The sequence below is a fragment of the Lithobates pipiens genome, unplaced genomic scaffold (genome assembly GCF_037356315.1).
Source record: "Lithobates pipiens isolate NorthernLeopardFrog02 unplaced genomic scaffold, aLitPip1_a1.2 Scaffold_16, whole genome shotgun sequence".
NCBI classification, from domain to species: Eukaryota; Metazoa; Chordata; class Amphibia; order Anura; family Ranidae; genus Lithobates; species Lithobates pipiens.
The window spans coordinates 386,738,945-386,758,456 of record NW_027507748.1 but is presented as its reverse complement, the minus strand read 5'-3'; the positions used below and the strand labels follow the sequence as shown (position 1 = coordinate 386,758,456).

The window sequence follows — 19,512 nt, the reverse complement described above, 5'->3', positions numbered from 1 at the left end:
TCCACCACACAGGTTCTATCTTCCGCCCCGCTAGGTTATATAGCGTTTCTCACCACACCACGACCAGGATTTATCCTCAATGAAGCAGGCAAATTTCTCCGGGAGGTTTGCGTCCGTCCGAAACGATCGTAGGGCTCTCTCCGCATGTCCTCGTGCGGCGTCCGAGGGTTCGTCTATCTTCGGATCTCCGACCGGGTTCTCGCGATAGCGAAGCCTTCCGCGGAGCCCTCATCGGATACTTTCGGCAATCTCCGTCAGTGCTGGGCGGCAGTCGTGGGAGTGCACGCTCTGGGTCGGGCGTTCGTTACGGAGCTCCGATAGAGGGAGTCAGGAAACAGCAGCTGTAGCCACCAGCAGATTACGTTCCTCTCATCGCAGGGCGGAGGTATGGAGCTCGGACACACTCACACTCCTTCTCACTCGCTCACGCCCATCTCAATCCGGCCACACCCCATTCCAATGCCAAGGCAATCCTGACATGATCCTCCCTCAAGATTAAACATCTTTAATTGTATGACCTGCACAATATGGAGCCTTTCTTCTTTTCTCACATCATGGTTCCAATGTGATAAAGTACCATTTTGTCGCCGGTTTCTGGTGTTCACACTTTGACATCCAATGAATATCTGCTCAGAGGATCCCTTTGAGCTTTGGATATCTGGTTGTGCCATACCTGGATTCACTCCTGCTGACTGATCATACATCTACATTCTGAGCGATTCCTCCAAAGGTTTTATCTACATCAGAGAGGGCTCTTCCGATGACCATCTGGCTTGTGGTCAATGCAAGCCTAATTGACCCACTGTCGTATGACAGGTGGGTCCACCTTGTTTGGTAAGAAGTACAGTATCTTACAAAAGTGAGTACACTCCTCACATTTTTGTAAATATTTTATTATATCTTTTCATGTGACAACACTGAAGAAAGGACACTTTGCTACAATGTAAAATAGTGAGTGTGTGGCTTGTATAACAATGTAAATTTGCTGTCCCCTCAAAATAATTCAACACACAGCCATTAATGTCTAAATTGCTGGCAACAAAATGGAGAACACCCCTAAGTGAAAATGTCCAAATTGGGCCCAATTAGCCATTTTTCCTCCCTGATGTCATAGTGTTACAAGGTCTCAGGTGTGAATGGGGAGAAGGTGTGTTAAATTTGGTGTTATCATGCTTGCTCTCTCGTACTGGCAACATTGGGTCCAAAATGTCAATATTTTGTGTGGCCACCATTATTCTTCAGCATTGCCTTAACCCTCTTGGGCATGGAGTGTACCAGAGCTTCACAGTTTGCCACTGGAGTCCTCCTCCACCCCTTCATGATGACATCACAAATCTGGTGGATGTTAAAGACCTTGCACTCCTCCACCTTCTGTTTGAGAATGCCCCACAGATACTCAATAGGGTTTAGGTCTGGAGACATGCTTGGCCAGTCCATCACCTTTAACCTCAGCTTCTTTAGCAAGGCAGTGGTTGTCTTGGAGGTGTGTTTGGGGTTGTTATGTTGGAATACTGCCCTGCGGCCCAGTCTCCAAAGGGAGGGGATCATGCTCTGCTTCAGTATGTCACAGTACATGTTGGCATTCATAGTTCCCTCAAACTGTAGCTCCCCAGTGCCGGCAGCACTCATGCAGCCCCAGACCATGACACTCTCACCACCATGCTTTGACTGTAGGCAAGACACACTTGTCTTTGTACTCCTCACCTGGTTGCCGCCACACAAGTTTGAAACCATCTGAACCAAATACGTTTATCTTGGTCCCAGTAATCCATGTCCCAAATCTGCTTGTCTTCAGCAAACTGTTTGCAGGCTTTCTTGTGCATCATCTTTCTTCAGGGATGACAGCTATGCTGACCAATTTGTTGCATTGTGCGGCGTATGGTCTGAGCACTGACAGGCAGACCCCCCACACCCTCAACCTCTGCAGCAATGCTGAGAATGCTGGCAGCACTCATACATATATTACCCAAAGACAAATCTTTGGATATGACGCTGAGCTGACGCTGAGCACTCAACTGAGCACTCAACTTCTTTGGTGGACCATGGCGAGGCCTGTTCTGCATGGAACCTTAGAGGTGATTCAGTTCGCATTGTGCACTATACAAGTATTTCATTCATTCATTCATTCATTAAACCGCTGTATGGTCTTGGCCACTGTGCTGTAGCTCAGTTTCAGGTTCTTGGTAATCTTTCTTATAGCCTAGGCCATCTTTATGTAGAGCAAAAATTATTTTTCCAGATCCTCAGAGTTTGCCATGAGGTGCCATATTTAACTTCCACTTAGTATGAGGGAGTAAGCGTGATAACACCAAATTTAACACACCTGCTTCCCATTCACACCTGAGACCTTGTAACACTATGACATCGGGGAGGGAAAATGGCTAATTGGGCCCAATTTGGACATTTTCACTTAGGGGTATACTCACTTTTGTTGTCAGTGGTTTAGACATTAATAGCTTTGTGTTGAGCTATTTTGAGGGGACAGCAAATTTACACTGTTATACAAGTTGTACACTCACTACTTTATATTGAGGCAAAGTGTAATTTATTGTACAAAAATGTGAGGGGTGTACTCACTTTTGTGAAATACCGTATCTACAATTTTCCATCAGACGAATGTCCATCCCGCTTTGAATGTGCTTTACAGCTACTTCTTTGTTTGCACCATTCCATTACTTGTCATTGAGGAATTGACTGCAGTCACCTCATTGGACCTATGCCCTAGGAAGTTTTTCTAAAAAATGTTCACTTGACTGGACTTTTGCATGTCATAGCCATTATGTTGTTAATTGTTCTGTTTTTTGATTTGTGTTTACAGCACTTTTAACCACCATTTATTTTCACACACATAAACAGTGTTTCTCTTAGTGCTACACTTTTCATGTGTTTTGAATTTTGCGGAATTCTGCTGCCAAAAAAATTGTGGTGCGGCACCCCCAGGTCCATATCAGACCTTTCTGGTCTAGTATGGATTTGGAGGGTGGTATGAAGTTCCCCTTAAAATCCATACCATACCCTTATCCGAGCATGCAGGCGTCATTTCAGGAAAGGGAGTGGACGAGCGAGTGCCCCCCCTTCCTGAACTATAACAGGCCGCATGCCCTCAACATAGTGGGATAGGTACTTTGCCCCCCCACCCCAAAGCACCTTGCCCCCCATGTTGATGGAGACAATGGCCTCTTCCTGACAACCCTGAGCTGCGGTTGTCTGGGTCTGCCGGTGGAAGGCCGGGGGCTTATCGGATTCTGGAAGTCCCTTTGACAAGGGGGCCCTCGGATCCCAACCCCTCCCCATGTGAATGGGTATCGGTTACATTGTAGCCCTACCCACTCACCCCAAAAAGCAGTGAAATGTTAAAAAATGACTAAAGCCGTTTTTTTATTAAAAAAGAAGCCCCAAGCTGTCTTCTCCCAAGCTGTCTTCTCTTTGTGCTGTCTTCTTTCTCGCCGCCGGTTACCTGCTCTTCTAAGGCTGTCTTCCTCCTTTGTGTTGTCATCCGCTATCTGGCACCTGGAGAGCCCATCCCTTTTGACGTTGCAGTATCACTGGGTCACCATTGCATGCTTACTGTGCTTTCAATGAACATCATGCTATCCCTTGAGAAAGCTGTCCTGTGGTCATGACTCCGGGTGCATGCGCAGGAGTGATGTCATAGCCCTGTTAGCGGTGACAGTGGGCCACTGGAAAGCGTAATTTTAAGGTAAGTCTTTTATCATGTGCTAGTATGCAATGCATACTAGCACACTAAATTCTTAAATTGCCTCCTACCTGAACACAGAGCTCTGGACAAACTCTGCAGTTTATCATGTGACCGTGGTATACAGATCAGCCAAAAATGTACATAGTGGCAGTACTTTAACGTAAAAAGAAGATTTATAAACTGTGGGGACTGTGGGTGGGCAGATTAACTATTTTCATATAACTGGGATTAGTAACACTTTAAGTATTGTCTGGCTACAGTAATCAACAAATGTGCCCTCATAGCAGTGCTATTTTGATGAATAATAATTATAGAGAAAGATTCCTAAACAACCCATCACTTATTCTCAAAGCAAAATAGTTTTCTGATATAATGGTATCTGAATTGATTTGTTTATGCTAATTGATTGCACAATTTGGTTCTTTTTTCAAAGCTGTTATCATATTATTTGGAACTAAAAGACATACTGTATATATTTTTCAAATGTATGTTTTGTCTTCAAGGTCTATGGAGTGGATTTATTTTACCAATGTTGCTGCAAAACCTCATCTATATACCCTATATCTTTCGTATGAACTGGCACAAAGTCTGTGAAGAGGTAATGCAGTTACTCAGACGTCAAACTTAAAGTGAACCTGTGCTTTGCTCATGAAAAGCAAAGCAACTTGACTACCCCCCTCACCACCTGCACATTCAGCTGGTGAAATCTCCTTTTCTGGGTCCCTTCTATTCTGGGCCAATCTTCTATTGATTCTTTTAATGCTACTGCCATAAGAGCTGCGGCGGTGGCAGCAGGGGTCTTCAATTGGCAGCTGCAGTAATTTTCTATGACCAACCAGGGCTCAACCCCCCGTCCTGCCATGCCTCTGGAGCTCCACTGCAAAATCTGTTGGCCTGGGACCTGCATGGTCTGTGACATCAGGTGGAGGGGAGAGAGACCAGCAAACATATATTCACTAATCTTCTCTAGCTAGAATGAACCTCAAAGTGATGTGTAAAATGTCATGTCTAGTTCCTGATGATGCTTTCCCTGGCCTTTGCGATCTGTATGTTTATAGCCTGAATGAAAGGGAGTTGAGACACTGGGGGTCTAAAAGACCCAGATGTCTCATTAAAGAAAACCTGTCTTAAAATATTAGATCACGTAGTATTTTTGTCCCCAAGTGAATTAAATGAAGTTTTAGTGAAATAAACACCCCCCCCACTGACCCCCCCCCCCCACCCACCCACCCACCCATACACACCCACCCACCCACCCATACACACCCACCCACCCACCCATACACACCCACCCATACACACCCATACACACACACAAATGTAAACACACCAGTTGGAGGTGCCTATGTACAAAAATGTTGCTATTGATACAAATGTTACATATCGCAGCGCATGCATAAGTGTGTGTGATAATACTAGGCCAATATTCATAGTTAACTCTAAACCAATAGCTTGTAGGTTCAAGAATGGTATTGTTTTTTCTTGACATAGTGACATGACACAGTATAATTAGCACATTGTTAATACTATAAGGTATACAGTAAGTACCTAAGGTGTTAAGGAAAGGAGAATATATAAATATATCTGACAATGAAATGTATCCCTAATAAAAAAAAGAAAGTAGGGATATATCAGCTTTGTTAACAAAATCAAACCATTAAACTAACATCATTGTTTAACTAGTTGCCGCCTGTCCACCGTCAAATGACGGCGGGGCGGTGGGGCTCTCGCCCATGGGGGCTCGCTGCGATCGTTGCCACACCGTGTTGCTAGGACATGGCGCAACCCCGATCTCTGTAAAGAGCCACATCTCGGCTGTGTCCAACCACATCTGGTCACATGTAAACATGGAGATGCCGGTAATCCTCGCTCCTCGGTCTCGTGTGTGTGCTGAGGAGAGCCAATCAGCGGCATCTCCTTGTAGGGGGCAACAAAACATGTAATCAGCCTGATCATCAGTGCTCTGATTACATTATAGCGCCAACAGTATCACCAATCAGTGCCCACCATTGCCCACCAGTGCCAGCAATCAGTCCTGCCTATCAGTGCTGTCCATCAATGCCCATCAGTGTCATCCATCAGTGCTACCCATCATTGCCCATCAGTACCGCCTGATGGGCAATGTGATTAAAAGCCACCAACAGTGATTAAAAGCCACCAAAAGAAAGCTCTATTTGTGTGAAGAAAATTATAAAATGATAAAAAAATTATTTGGGTACAGTGTAGCACAACTGCGCAATAGTCATTCAAAGTGCAACAGTGCTGAAAGCTGAAAAATGGCCTGGGCAGGAAGGGGGTGTAAGTGTCCTGTAGGCAGGTGGTTAAATAAGATATTAAAATAATCATTATATAAAGTAGTATTCTCGTAGTATAATACGACAGCTGATGGAAACATCAGCTGCGGTGCCGACATCAGTGGACTCCAGGACAGGTAAGTGTCAGATTACTAAAAGTCAGCAGCTGCAGTATGTGCAACTGCTGGCTTTTAATTTTTTGCAGCGGTGGGCGGATCTCCGCTTTAAATTTGGTGGCTGCATTATTCTTATTTTTCACTTCTGCTTTCCTTTGCAGGTGTTCCGCCAGATTAGGTGACCCGTCAGATTAAGTAACGGAAGTGATGTTCCGTCAGCTACGCATGCATACACCCGCTAACAAGTTACCTAATCTGACAGATCATTGTCGTGAAAAGAAGGTGGCAGCAGACATCTTAGTACAGCCAGCTATGTTTTCAATTTAAGAGTACTTTTAGAAATAAACTGACTGTATATAAATAATTATAGTAACTATCCTGACACCTGCGATGTGATTTAATGTAAAAATTTGTAAAGAAGCTTTAAACATGCAAACAGCATGAGAGACATCAATGTACTATATTTATTTCTGTATGCTCACTTTATTGCTAAAATTACTGTTACATTAAAGATGGAGCTGGGTGTAGTAAGATGTCCGCTGTCTTCTTCTGAGTGCAGGTTTTCTGTCAGATTAGGCAACCTGGTAGCAGCGGTACGCATACGCAGGTGAGGGAACAAGGTGTGTACGCATCCGCAGTCAGGCCCGGACTGGGACAAAAATAGGCCCGGGCATTTTGGATTGAGCAGCCCATGATATATTGACCGGCCCCTTCCCCACTCTCCACCCTGACAAATCCCCTAAAAGAGGGGAGGGGGGAACCCACCAGAGGTGTGGGGGGGGGGGTAGGTTGGACCAGGAAATAGCATGGGGGGATGGAGAGCACAGGGAAGAACCTTGAGAACATGGGGTGGGGTGAGAGCACAGAGAGGAATAGAAGAGCACAAGGGGCAGCGGAGAGCATGGGGGGAGGGGGAGAGGACAGGGGGCATCAGAGTGCATGGGGGAAGGTGGAGAGCACAGCAAGGGTGGTGGAGAGCACAGGGAGGGCGGTGGAGAGTGCAGGGAGGGTGGCGGAGAGCATGGGGGGAGGTGGAGAGCATCGGGGGAGGTGGAGAGCTCAGGGGGGCAGCAAAGAGCATGGGGGGAGGTGGAGGGCACAGGGAGGGTGGTGGAGAGCATGGGGGGAGGTGGAGAGCACAGGGAGGGCGGCAGAGAGCATGGGGGAGGTAGAGAGCACAGGGAGGGTGGTGGAGAACACAGGGAGGGCGGTGGAGAGCATGGGGAGATGGAGTGCACTGGGGAGGTGGCAGAGGGCATGGGGGAGGTGGAGTGCACTGGGGGGATGGCAGAGGGCATGGGGGAGGTGGAGCGCACTGGGGGGGTAGCAGAGGGCATGGGGGAGGTGGAGCGCACTGGGGCGGTGGCAAAGGGCATGGGGGAGGTGGAGCGCACTGGGGGGTGGCAGAGAGCATGGGGAAGGTGGAGAGCACAAGGAGGGCGGCGGAGAGCATGGGGGGATGGAGCGCACTGGGGGGTGGCAGAGAGCATGGGGGAGGTGGAGCGCATGGGGGGTGGCAGAGAGCATTGGGGAGGTGGAGCGCACTGGGGGGTGGCAGAGAGCATGTGGGAAGTGGAGAGCATCGGGGGAGGTGGAGAGCGCAGGGAGGCAACAAAGAGCATGGGGGAGGTGGAGGGCACAGGGAGGGTGGTGGAGAGCACAGGGAGGGCGGCGGAGAGCATGGGGGAGGTGGATAGCACAGGGAGGGCGGTGGAGAGCATGGGTAGGTGGAGCGCACTGGGGGGGGGTGGCAGAGGGCATGGGGGAGGTGGAGCGCATTAGGGGGTGGCAGAGAGCATGGGGAAGGTTGAGAGCACAGGGAGGGTGGCGGAGAGCATGGGGGAATGGAGCGCACTGGGGGGTGGCAGAGAGCATGGGGGAGGTGGAGTGCACTGGGGGGTGGCAGAGAGCATGGGGAGGTGGAGCACACTGAGGGGTGGCAGAGAGCATGGGGAGGTGGAGTACACTGGGGGGTGGCAGAGAGCATGGGGAGGTGGAGCACACTGGGGGGTGGCAAAGAGCATGGGGGAGGTGGAGCGCACTAAGGGGGTGGCAGAGAGCATGGGTGAGGTGGAGTGCATTGGGGGGTGGCAAAGAGCATGGGGGAGGTGGAGTGCACTGGCGGGGGTGGCAGAGAGCATGGGGGAGGTGGAACACAAATGGGGGTGGCAGAGAGCATGGGTTAGGTGGAGTGCACTGGGGGTGGCAAAGAGCATGGGGGAGGTGGAGTGCACTGGCGGGGGGTGGCAGAGAGCATGGGTGAGGTGGAGTGCACTGGGGGGGTGGCAGAGAGCATGGGGGAGGTGGAGTGCACTGGCGGGGGGTGGCAGAGAGCATGGGGGAGGTAGAGCGCACTGGGGGTGGCAGAGAGCATGGGTGAGGTGGAGTGCACTGGGGGGTGGCAGAGAGCATGGGGAGGTGGAGCACACTGGGGGGTGGCAGAGAGCATGGGGGAGGTGGAGCGCACAGGGGGTGGCAGAGAGCATGGGGGAGGTGGAGCGCACTGGGAGGTGTGGCAGAGAGCATGGGTGAGGTGGAGTGCACTGGGGGGGGGTGGCAGAGAGCATGGGGAGGTGGAGCACACTGGGGGGGTGAGGTGGAGTGCACTGGGGGGGGTGGCAGAGAGCATGGGGAGGTGGAGTGTTACTGGGGGGGTGGCAGAGAGCATGGGTGAGGTGGAGTGCACTGGGGGTGGCAGAGAGCATGGGGAGGTGGAGCACACTGGGGGGGTCGCAGAGAGCATGGGTGAGGTGGAGTGCACTGGGGGGTGGCAAAGAGCATGGGGGAGGTGGAGCACACTGGGGGGGTGGCAGAGAGCATGGGGGAGGTGGAGCGCACTGGAGGGGTGGCAGAGAGCATGGGTGAGGAGGAGCGCACTGGGGGTGGCAGAGAGCATGGGGAGGTGGAGCACACTGGGGGGGTGGCAGAGAGCATGGGTGAGGTGGAGCGCACTGGGGGGTGGCAGAGAGCATGGGTGAGGTGGAGTGCACTGGGGGGGTGGCAGAGAGCATGGGGGAGGTGGAGTGCACTGGCGGGGGGTGGCAGAGAGCATGGGGAGGTGGAGCGCACTGGGGGGTGGCAGAGAGCATGGGGAGGTGGAGCACACTGGGGGGGTGGCAGAGAGCATGGGTGAGGTGGAGCGCACTGGGGGGGTGGCAGAGAGCATGGGGGAGGTGGTGTGCACTGGGGGGGTAGCAGAGAGCATGGGTGAGGTGGAGTGCACTGGGGGGTGGCAGAGAGCATGGGGGAGGTGGAGCACACTGGGGGGGTGGCAGAGAGCATGGGGGAAGTGGAGTACACTGGGGGGTGGCAGAGAGCATGAGGAGGCAAAGAGTATGGGTGGTGTAGAGAGCCTGGGGGGGAGCAGCAGTAATAAGCAGGATAGGAGAAGGGGTGGGGGCGGCTGCATACAATCATTCTCTCCATCTTCCTCCTGCTTCTCCTCTACCTCTCGCAGGCATTCTGATACTGCAGGAGGAAGATGGAGAGAATGATTGTTCTATATGCAGCTGCACCCACCACTCCTCATATCCTGGTTATAAGGGGGTGAGCGCAGAGCACAGGCGGAACTCACATTTTTTGTTGTCCGGTGTTCTGCCAGGACTCAGCAGCAGATGACTGCTTTGGCTCCTCCCCCTTCACAGTCACGCCCCCTGGCAGGGTGCCACCGATGGCCGACCTATACGGCTGAAGGCTTCACATCTGGCTCCACCCCCCTCTATGTTTACATCTCCCCGGCGCTGATGAGCTCAGTTTAACTGTGGAGAGGCTGCATGAGTGGCGCAGGCTCAAAGAGCCTTGTGTCCCGCATGTACTTACAGCATGGCGGCCACGGCCCACCGGGCAATTGCCCGGTTTGCCCTATGGCCAATCCGGGCCTGTCTGCAGTTGACAGAATGTCACTTCCATTACCAAATCTGACGAGTTGCCGAATCTGACGGAACACAGGCAAACACAGCCTTCAGACAGGTGTATGCTTAAAGTGATTGTAAACGATCACCTTGTAAAACAACCCATTCAGTTTTAAATAGAAATGAAAGGCAAAACATTTGTGTATAGGTATTAAAAAAATATATATATAAATATATTGTTTCCCTTTTTTTATAAGTGATCACATTCCCTCTGTTCTCAGCTGCCTACGAGCTGAGGGAGGAGAAGCTGCAACACACGAGCATCCCAGTGAATGGCTGTGCAGGGGGATGTTTCAACACAAGTCTGATCATTGGGTGATTTCCCAGCACAGCTAGAGAACTGACCATTATGTGTTCTCATGCCTAGTGTGGTCAGTTTTTAATAGGAAAACAGAGGGACTAGCAGGATCACCAAGGATTTCACACAAATGAAGCAATACAAAGAGAACAGGATATGTTTTCATACAAGTACATGGTACAGCAGGCCTATATCAGGAATATTGAATGTTGGGTTTACAAACACTTTAAGTGAACGAGTGCATCTTTGCTTGCCAATAATGTATGTAAACCACCATATCTACAAACTAGAAAACTGCACTATATTAAGTGTTTGTTTTTAGGTTACACCACCCCTTACTTACAACATACTGTATAATAGGTTATTATTTGTACAGATTTCATCCGATATACATTTTACTTTGCCAGGCTAGAACAAGAGCTGGAGTTAAACCGATGATAATCCCTGACCCTACAACTTCACAAACAGATGTTCTGAAATCTACATTTGGCTTGGTAGAAAAAGGTAACTTGATCAAATAAAAATATTGAGCCATGTGTTGCTATATTATTTAATATACAGTATGGTAAAAGAAGGTTCTTGTTTTCCAAATGTATTGAAGGGTAAATAAGGAAACAATATAATGTTTGATTGGACATTATCTTTTAGATACTCACCTCATCCCCTAAAAAAAAACAAAAAAAAAAACACTGGATCCTTTATCAGCTCAAGGGGATGAAGGCAAGCAATTTTAACCACTTCAGCCCCAGAAGGTTTCACCCCTTCATGAGCAGGACATGTTGCCTGATACGGCACTGCGTGAATTCAACTGAAAATTGTGCATTCATACAACACTGTACCCAAACAAAATGTATGTCCTTTTTTTCCCACAAATAGAGCTTTCGTTTGGTGGTATTTGATCACCTCTGCAGTTTTTATTTTTTGCACTATTAACAAAAAAAGAGACAAATTTGAAAATAAAACAATATTTTTACTTTCTGCAAAAAACACATTCAATAAAAAAAAGTAAAAAAATGATCATCAATTTAGGCCAATATGTATTCTTCTACATATTTTTGGCAAAAAAAATCCCAAAAGTTATCGTGTCTACAAACACTGGGGTATTTTTATGGCTTTTTGTTTTTTTTACTAATAATGGTGGCAATCAGAAATTTTTAGCAGGTCTGTGACATCGCAGTGGACAAATTGGACACAGTGACCAGTGCTAAAAAAAAATGCACTGGGGGGCGCATGCGCGAAGCTCAACGTGATGGACGTTCCTCACTAGAGCTCCGCACTCACCGTCGTATACCCGGGACTCGTTCTGCTTCCTAAAGCGAGATCCCAGCTTCACATCGACCGGGATTGCAGCGGGCTCCTCTCAGGCACATCCGGCGATGGTCCTCACCGGCCATCGAGGCAAAACAAAGCCAAAACCGATCAAGGAGGCGCTCGCCCGGGCCTCCTCCAAGATGGCGGCGAAAGCTCAGGCTCAGGCTCAAGCACAGCAACGAGCGCAGCAGCAGCAGTGTGACAGCCCCTCACATTCGGAGGATCAGCACAGCGATGAGGATGAGGAAAACACTCTAGCGCAAGATGACTCTCCTAACCTCTCCTCAGCAGGTATGTCACAGGCTGACTTCTTAATGCATATGGACACAATGCTAAAAAAGGCTCTTAAAGCGACCTCTGACCAGATTACCAATAAACTTACAAGGGAGATAAGGGAACTTGGACAGAGGACGGCTGATCTTGAGACCCGTGCTGATGATATGGAGTTAACACTCCGTGAACATGCACTAGAGCTTTCATCACTCCGTGAAGAAAACGCCATGTTGCTTTCCCGGTATGAGGACTCAGAGAATCGTTCCCGCAGGTCGAATCTGCGCCTCCGGGGAATACCAGAATCAGTTGATGACTTACATGCATTCACGCTTGCGTTGTTCCAAGAACTTTCGCCCTCAATTCCGGTGGAACGGTTGGAATTTGACAGAATTCACAGGGCCCTTACCCGTCGCCAAACGGACGGACCCCCACGAGATATAATTATCAAATTCCACTTTTTCAAAACAAAGGAACAACTTCTTGCTTCTGCCCGCAATAAGGATAGCCTCACCTTCCAGGGACATTCTTACCAATTATTTACTGACTTGGCCCCCCTTACTATTGCAAAACGACGCGCTATGAAGCCGCACTTGCAAATTCTCACTCAACAACAAATTAAATATACGTGGCGCTTCCCTTTCGCCTTACAGTTTTTTTATAAAGGTCAGCAACACGTTGCTTCAACTCCGGAAGCTCTGCAGAACTTATTGGAATCGCTACATCTGTCGCCTCCAGTTCAACCTCTGGACACAGTCCTCCCACGTACTCCAGCCCGACCAGGTCCATATCCTTATGCGGCTACACCCAAGAGGGGTCTACGTGACTTTCCGACTCCATCAGCAATCCGTAAGGGTACCCCCTTACGCCCTGAGGCTGCAAGTTATGTCAGTCCTAAAGTATTTGTACCCCGTTGAGTGGTTTATATCTGGACATGGCATCTCACCTGTCCTTTGGTGTGCTTCGGTATTTTGCCTTCTCCTGATATAGGGAGTTAACTTGACACATGTCCCCGTTGTTCTCTAGTTAATTGTAATCTGACTAAGGTTCTCTATTCCTAAAATAGTAACCAAATATGCCTATTTCCTCTTCCTCCCCCTCCCCCCTCCTTTCCCCTTTCCTCTTCTTTCCCAATCCCCCCTTCATTTTCCTCCCTTCCCCTCCATTTTCCCTTTTTCCCCTTCTTCCCTCCCCCTTCCCCCCTTACGCCTTTTCACCCCTTATGGGGAGCTTTATTGTGGTTGTTTTTATTATGCTATGTTATTTTTTGCATTTGTTCGATTATCACACCCATTTATATGTTATGGTTACTTGATGGTATGATACAACGATCTCAAACATGTTTTAACATATGTCCCGGTGTTCGGCGGAGAGCTGTCACTGCTCCCCCCTATAGTTTAGTACACCCTCTCCCTGATCTGATTTTGGGGCCAGGAAGACGGTGCACATTTCTGTCGGGCGTGTTTAGTCTGACGTGTTATAGTATGATGGTCCATGTATACGCCTTACATGCATTTTTCTTCTCCTTCTTCTCTTTCTCTGTCTGCTTCTCTGCTTTCTTTCTCTCTCTCTTTTCCTTTTATCTCCTTTGCTGGGCAGCCCGTGCGTCCCCGTGGGTATATCAGCCTATTCCCCCATTAAAAAGAACATGGCCCCCCTGAATGTTTTGTCACTCAATGTTAAAGGGTTAAACTCCCCTAACAAGAGAGTCAAGGCATTTCGCTCCTTTGCGGCTTTGCGGGCGAGCATAGTTGCGCTTCAAGAAACCCATTTTTCATCCCACAATACCCCTAGGTCATTTAGCTATAAATATCCACAAGTTTTCACCGCCTCAGCGACAACTAAACAAAGGGGTGTTCTTTTAGCTTTACATCGCTCGCTGCCCTTTACCCTTATCTCAGAGATTAAGGACCCAGAAGGCCGTTACATTATTTTAGTTGGCCTTCTACAAGACACGGAAGTCACTCTTGTGTCATATTATGCCCCAAATAGAAACCCAGTTCCCTTTTTTTCCCATCTTTTTCAAACAATTAAGGCCCACTCTAAGGGTACCCTGCTAGTGTGTGGTGACTCTAATTTGGTAATCCACCCCCTTTTGGATAGATCACCTTATACTCCGGAGCATTCTTCAGTTTCCTCCCACTTTCGTACTTTATTGCAACAGGCCTCTCTCCTTGATTCCTGGAGAGAATGCAATCCGACAAAGAAAAATTTTACATTTTACTCCTACCCCCATAATTCATTTTCCAGGATAGATCATATATTCCTACCTGTGTCCTCTTCTCCCGTTCTGTTACAATCCCACATACACCCGATATCTTGGTCAGATCACTGTGCTGTTGTTACCTCAATCACTTCTCTGATCCCCCAATCTACCGATAGGACTTGGTGTTTTAGTGATAAACATCTGGCTAATCAGTCATTTTGCCTGGACATTCAAGTGGCCCTAACAGAATATATTCAATATAACGCTACCCCGGGTATATCCCCCATCCTCCTTTGGGAGGCGCATAAGCCAGTAATCCGAGGTAAATGTATCTCCATTTCTACACATCTTAAGCGGGATAAACTTCTCCAAATGCAGCGTTTAGAGGCCAGTTATAATAGGAATCTCTTTCAGTTTCAAGCTTCTCCAACAGCCGATAATAAGTTGGCCATGGAGAAGGCGAAATTAGAACTGGACCTGCTTCTGGCGGAAGCAGCCGATAAATCTATTCGTAGCTCTAAGCATTCTATTTATATGAAGGCCAACAAACCTGACACCTTTTTAGCCTTACGTCTTAGGAATCCAGAACGCTCCTTTAAACCGGTTCGGTTAAAAGTGGGTAAAAACAACCTAACTAGTAATCCAGTTAAAATAGTGTCTGAATTTAGTAAACAATTGGCTAAATTATATGAAGCTAATACCCCTTGTCCCAGAGAAGCTGCTGATTCCCTTTTCCGGAACCTACAGATTCCCTCTTTATCTAACCCTAATCGTGAAATTATGGAGGCTCCTATCACCTTACAGGAAATACTTTCTGCTATCCGTACATTGAAACCACATAAACGACCGGGCCCGGATGGCCTCTCTAATTCTTATTATAAAAAATTTGCGGATACTTTGGCACCGTTACTAGCTAACGCATTTAATTCTCTCCTGAAAGATGGCTCCTTTGGTAGAGACACGCTGACCGCAATCATCTCAATGATTCCCAAACCCAATAATGATAACACAATTTGGTCAAATTACAGGCCCATATCACTTCTCAATACCGATATAAAGTTATTAGCAAAGGTATTGGCCCTGCGCCTTAATAGATTTATTGGTAATTTAATCCACAAAGACCAAGTGGGATTTATCCCTAGGCGGCAAGCGAGTGACAATATCCGTCGAGTGGTTCTGTTGCAACATGTCGCCAGAACTCGTAAAATACCTATGCACCTGCTCTCACTAGACATTCGTAAAGCCTTTGATACATTATCCTGGTCATATTTGCAGTATGTGCTGCAGTTGTGGGGCTTTGGCCCGCATTTCTTACAGTGGGTCCAGGCCCTTTATGCTCATCCACAAGCATATGTTAAATACTCGGGCTTTACATCTCAGAGATTCCCTATTCAACGGGGAACTAGGCAAGGGTGCCCTCTTTCCCCGTTGATTTTTGCTCTTGCTATAGAGCCTTTAGCGGCTTTAATCAGAGCAGATCCCAATATCAAAGGTCTGGATGTCGCTTCAGTACCGCACAAGCTTTGTTTATTCGCTGATGACGCTCTATTGTTTATTACTTCACCTCACACCTCGCTCCCTAATCTTTGTCATATTTTAGATAAATTTGCTTTGATTTCGGGACTAGAAGTTAACCAGTCTAAATCACGGGCCCTCAACGTGTCTCTACCATCGGAAATCTTCCAAAATTTGAGAGATAATTATCCCTTTCAATGGTCATCATCTTCTATTCCATACCTGGGTGTTAAACTAACTAGTGACCCAACCCAATTATATCAGACCAATTACCTTCCCGCATTACGTAATCTTTCATCACTTATGGCCTCATGGCAGCCACTCTGTGTTTCGTGGATGGGGAGGATCGCGGCCGTGAAAATGACTTTATTACCTAAACTACTGTATCTTTTTAGGGTACTCCCGGTCGCGATCCCCCCGTATTTCCATCGCGTTATGCAGAGTCGTATCTTCAAATATATCTGGGGTTCCACAAGACCCAGAGTCTCTAGACAGACTCTGTTTCGCCATAAACTGCAGGGAGGGTTGGGAGTACCCAATCTTCGGTTTTATTTTTATGCAGCACAATTAGCCCAAATGGCCCTTTATCACGCGACAGTTGAGTCGCCCTTGTGGGTCAGTCTTGAAGCTGTTGATGTTCATCCCCTACTTATATCCAACCTGCTGTGGTTGCTTCCACAGGCTAGGAAGTCGATTTGCAATCCTGTCACCCGTTTCTCACTGGGGTTGTGGGATAGACTGAAATCTGCCTATAAGTTACAATCATCTCACTCCCCTTTACTCTCCTTTCTCGGTCATCCACGGTTTATGCCCGCTTATTCGGATCCTGCCTTGTTCGATGCCTGGTCCCAACGGGGCTTAGCCAGAATATGTGACCTGGTATCGAATAACGCAATTATAAAGTTTCCGGTTCTTCAAGCCAAAACAAAACTCCCTCACAAGGAGTGTTTTCGATACCTCCAAATTGTTCATTTTGTTCAAATGCACACGAAGTCATGTGCAGACTTGGGCCACCTGTCCCCCTTTGAGTCAATTTGTAAAGCGGATCCACACTCCCCAGGAATCATATCATGCCTCTACTCTTACCTCTCCTCTAGCCTTAGCTCCCCTCTACTGTATGCTAATGCCTGGTCCTATGATCTTTCCCTAAATATCGATTCTGAGGAATGGGGCAGAGTCTGGTATAATACTAAGATCGCTACCCAGAACATAGTTGCGGCTGAGGCCAATTATAAAGTTTTAATGCGCTGGTACTTGGTGCCGGCTAGGATTTCTAGATTTGTGCCGGGCTACTCCCCAAATTGTTTCCGGGGATGTGATGCAGCTGGCACACATCTCCATATTTGGTGGACATGTCCGGTGGTGGCAGAGTTTTGGAAACATATTTTTAACATTTTATCCAGACTCTTCCAACATTCTCTATCTCCAGACCCAACGATTGCCCTTTTGAGTCTCATACCTAGCAGGTTTACCCGACATCGGACGCGGCTCTTTTTACAGATTATCACGGCCGCCAAACAGACCATTGCAAAAGCATGGAAAACCACAACCCTTAGCATCACTGAAGTGAAAAACCGGGTTACCCAGGCCATGATTCATAGTAAAATTGAAGCAATTATTTTAGATAAACTTCCACTCTATAGTAAGGTTTGGCAACCATGGGTAGACCACTTTTTGCCCCCAAATTTTGACCCCCAGCTTTTAGTACTGTAACTCGTATAGTAATCTTTGATCCCTCACCATGACCCGTGGGGACCTCGGGCTGTCAGCTGTTCTTTGCCTGTCCTTTTCTGTCCTGCTTCTCCCCTGTGCTCTCTTGCATTTTTCCCATTCCTCTACTGTACTTACCTCTGTTCTCTTTTCTGTTCTTCTCTCTCTCTATGGCTGGTTGACCTTACCGGTCTTTTTGTGTTTTCTTTTATGATTGCACTGTGGCAGGGTATTTCTCTTTGGTAAGATTTCGGCTCCCCAGTCTTGGGGGTGATTAACCCTGCTTGGGGACCTCCTGCTAGTGGGATCCCCATTATGATTTACCCTGGATCCAATGTGACTATTTCTAACCTAAACGTTCTGTTGGGGTTCTAATAGATCCTTGGTGTTTATATTTGGTAGTTATAACTCAATTGTTATTCTTGTACTGGAAGTGTTGCCTGCATCTTGATGTTATAGTACCTCTTTACTATGCGACCTTCTGTACTTGTGTACTGTTATCCTCTGTTATTTTTGCTATGTCAATAAAAATATTTGAAAAGAAAAAATGCACTGTCACTGTGTAAATGACAATGGCAGGGAAGGGATTAACATCAGGGGCGATCAAAGGGTTAAGTGGGCTCCTAGGGAGTTATTTCTAACTGTGGAGGGAATGATTGAACTGGAGGAAGAGAGCAATCTGTGTTCCTTGCTTAATTTGTTGAGAAATCACTTTAAGGCCGGGTTCACACCGCTGCGATGCAGGAACGCCGCGAATCCGCTGCGTTTTCCCGCATCGCATTACTCCCGCCGGCAGTTCACACTGCCCTATGCGGACGGCTGGGAGTGTCAATGATATGTTAATGACACCCCCAGATCCGTCCGCATATCACAGTGCGATCTGCCGACTCGCACAGGAATCGGATCGCATGGTGTGAACCCCCATGCGATCCGATTCTGTTGCGGACCAAAAAAAGGGTCCCGTGCGAGTTTGCTGCGGGACCGATGCAAATTTAGCCATACTATCTGTATGGCTGAACTCGCATCGCTACGGAGATCGGATGTGATTTGCGGTGCGAATCACATCCGGATCTCCCCCCGCAGCAGTGTGAACCCAGCCTAAAAAGCAAACCAAAAAAATGCCATCTTGAGTAAGGGTAGATGATTCAAGTAGCATTTACATCATGGAATTCATCTGCCCTTAGCCCAGATGAGTAGGCAGGAGGGTGTACTGAGAAATCACTTCCTCCCCTCCTCCAGATGAAAGAAAAAAGACTCATTGTAGGTATCATTTTGGCTAGGCCAGAAACCAGGAAGAAAAATAAAAGTTAAAACAAGAAAATATAATATACTTTTCTTTATATTTCCTAATGCTATTAGCATAAGGATTAAAACATATATAATGTTGATTGAGAGAGTTTTGTTTATCTTTACATGAATGAAACAGCCACGGCCCTGCAGTTGCCTTAAGCTAGACATAAATGGATTGAATGTGAGCTGGTTCAGCAGGGACCATCGATCTCCTTGGGTAGAACCAGCCTGTCAGGGCATAGGGCTGCTGGAGGGATTCCTCCATCAACACTGACTGTGTTGATGGGGGAGTGAAGTGATTTTATTTCCTTTCACCCGTGATGGAAGGAAAGAAAATGAAGTAATCTATGGGCTGCTATAACCACTTCTGTACCATGATATAACTAAAAGAGGGCAACAGAGTGTCTATTGTTCATGGGGTATGCATCCAGCACATTGTGTGATTGCTGTGTCCTTAGGACACAGCTGATTACAGATCAAGGTAAAGGACCAATCACAATGACACTTTATCATGTGATCAGTTTTGTCCAATGACAGCTGATCACAGTGTAAACAGACTTGCTGGTTATCGGCAGTACCATATTTATCGGCGTATAACACGCACCCCAAGTTTAGGAGGCCATTTTAAGGAAAAAAAAAGCTTACATTTAAATGCCCATCAATGCAGCCTTTTCAGTGTGCATCTGCAGCCTTGTCCATCATTGCAAAATGATTTGTGTCATTTGCAGCTTGCCCAGCATCATTTGCAGCTTGCCAGCGCCGTTTGCAGCCTTGCCCAGTGTCATTTGCAACTTGCCAGTGTCATTTGCAGCTTTCCCAGCACCGCTTTGAGCTTGCCCAGCGCCGTTTGCAACCTTGGCCATGTTTAAATTTCCCGCCACTGAGACAGAC

The 19,512-nt window shown here is 47.6% G+C and overlaps 1 protein-coding gene across 1 annotated transcript in view; it reads left to right on the top strand.

Annotated features, from left to right (window-relative positions):
* LOC143983036 (multidrug and toxin extrusion protein 2-like) overlaps positions 1-19,512 on the top strand; it is a 447,238-nt gene that overhangs the window by 414,855 nt on the left and 12,871 nt on the right. The window contains exons 15-16 of the mRNA XM_077482263.1: positions 4,204-4,298; positions 10,727-10,823. Of these exons, the coding sequence (XP_077338389.1) occupies positions 4,204-4,298; positions 10,727-10,823 (192 nt within the window). The remainder of the gene's footprint in view (positions 1-4,203; positions 4,299-10,726; positions 10,824-19,512) is intronic.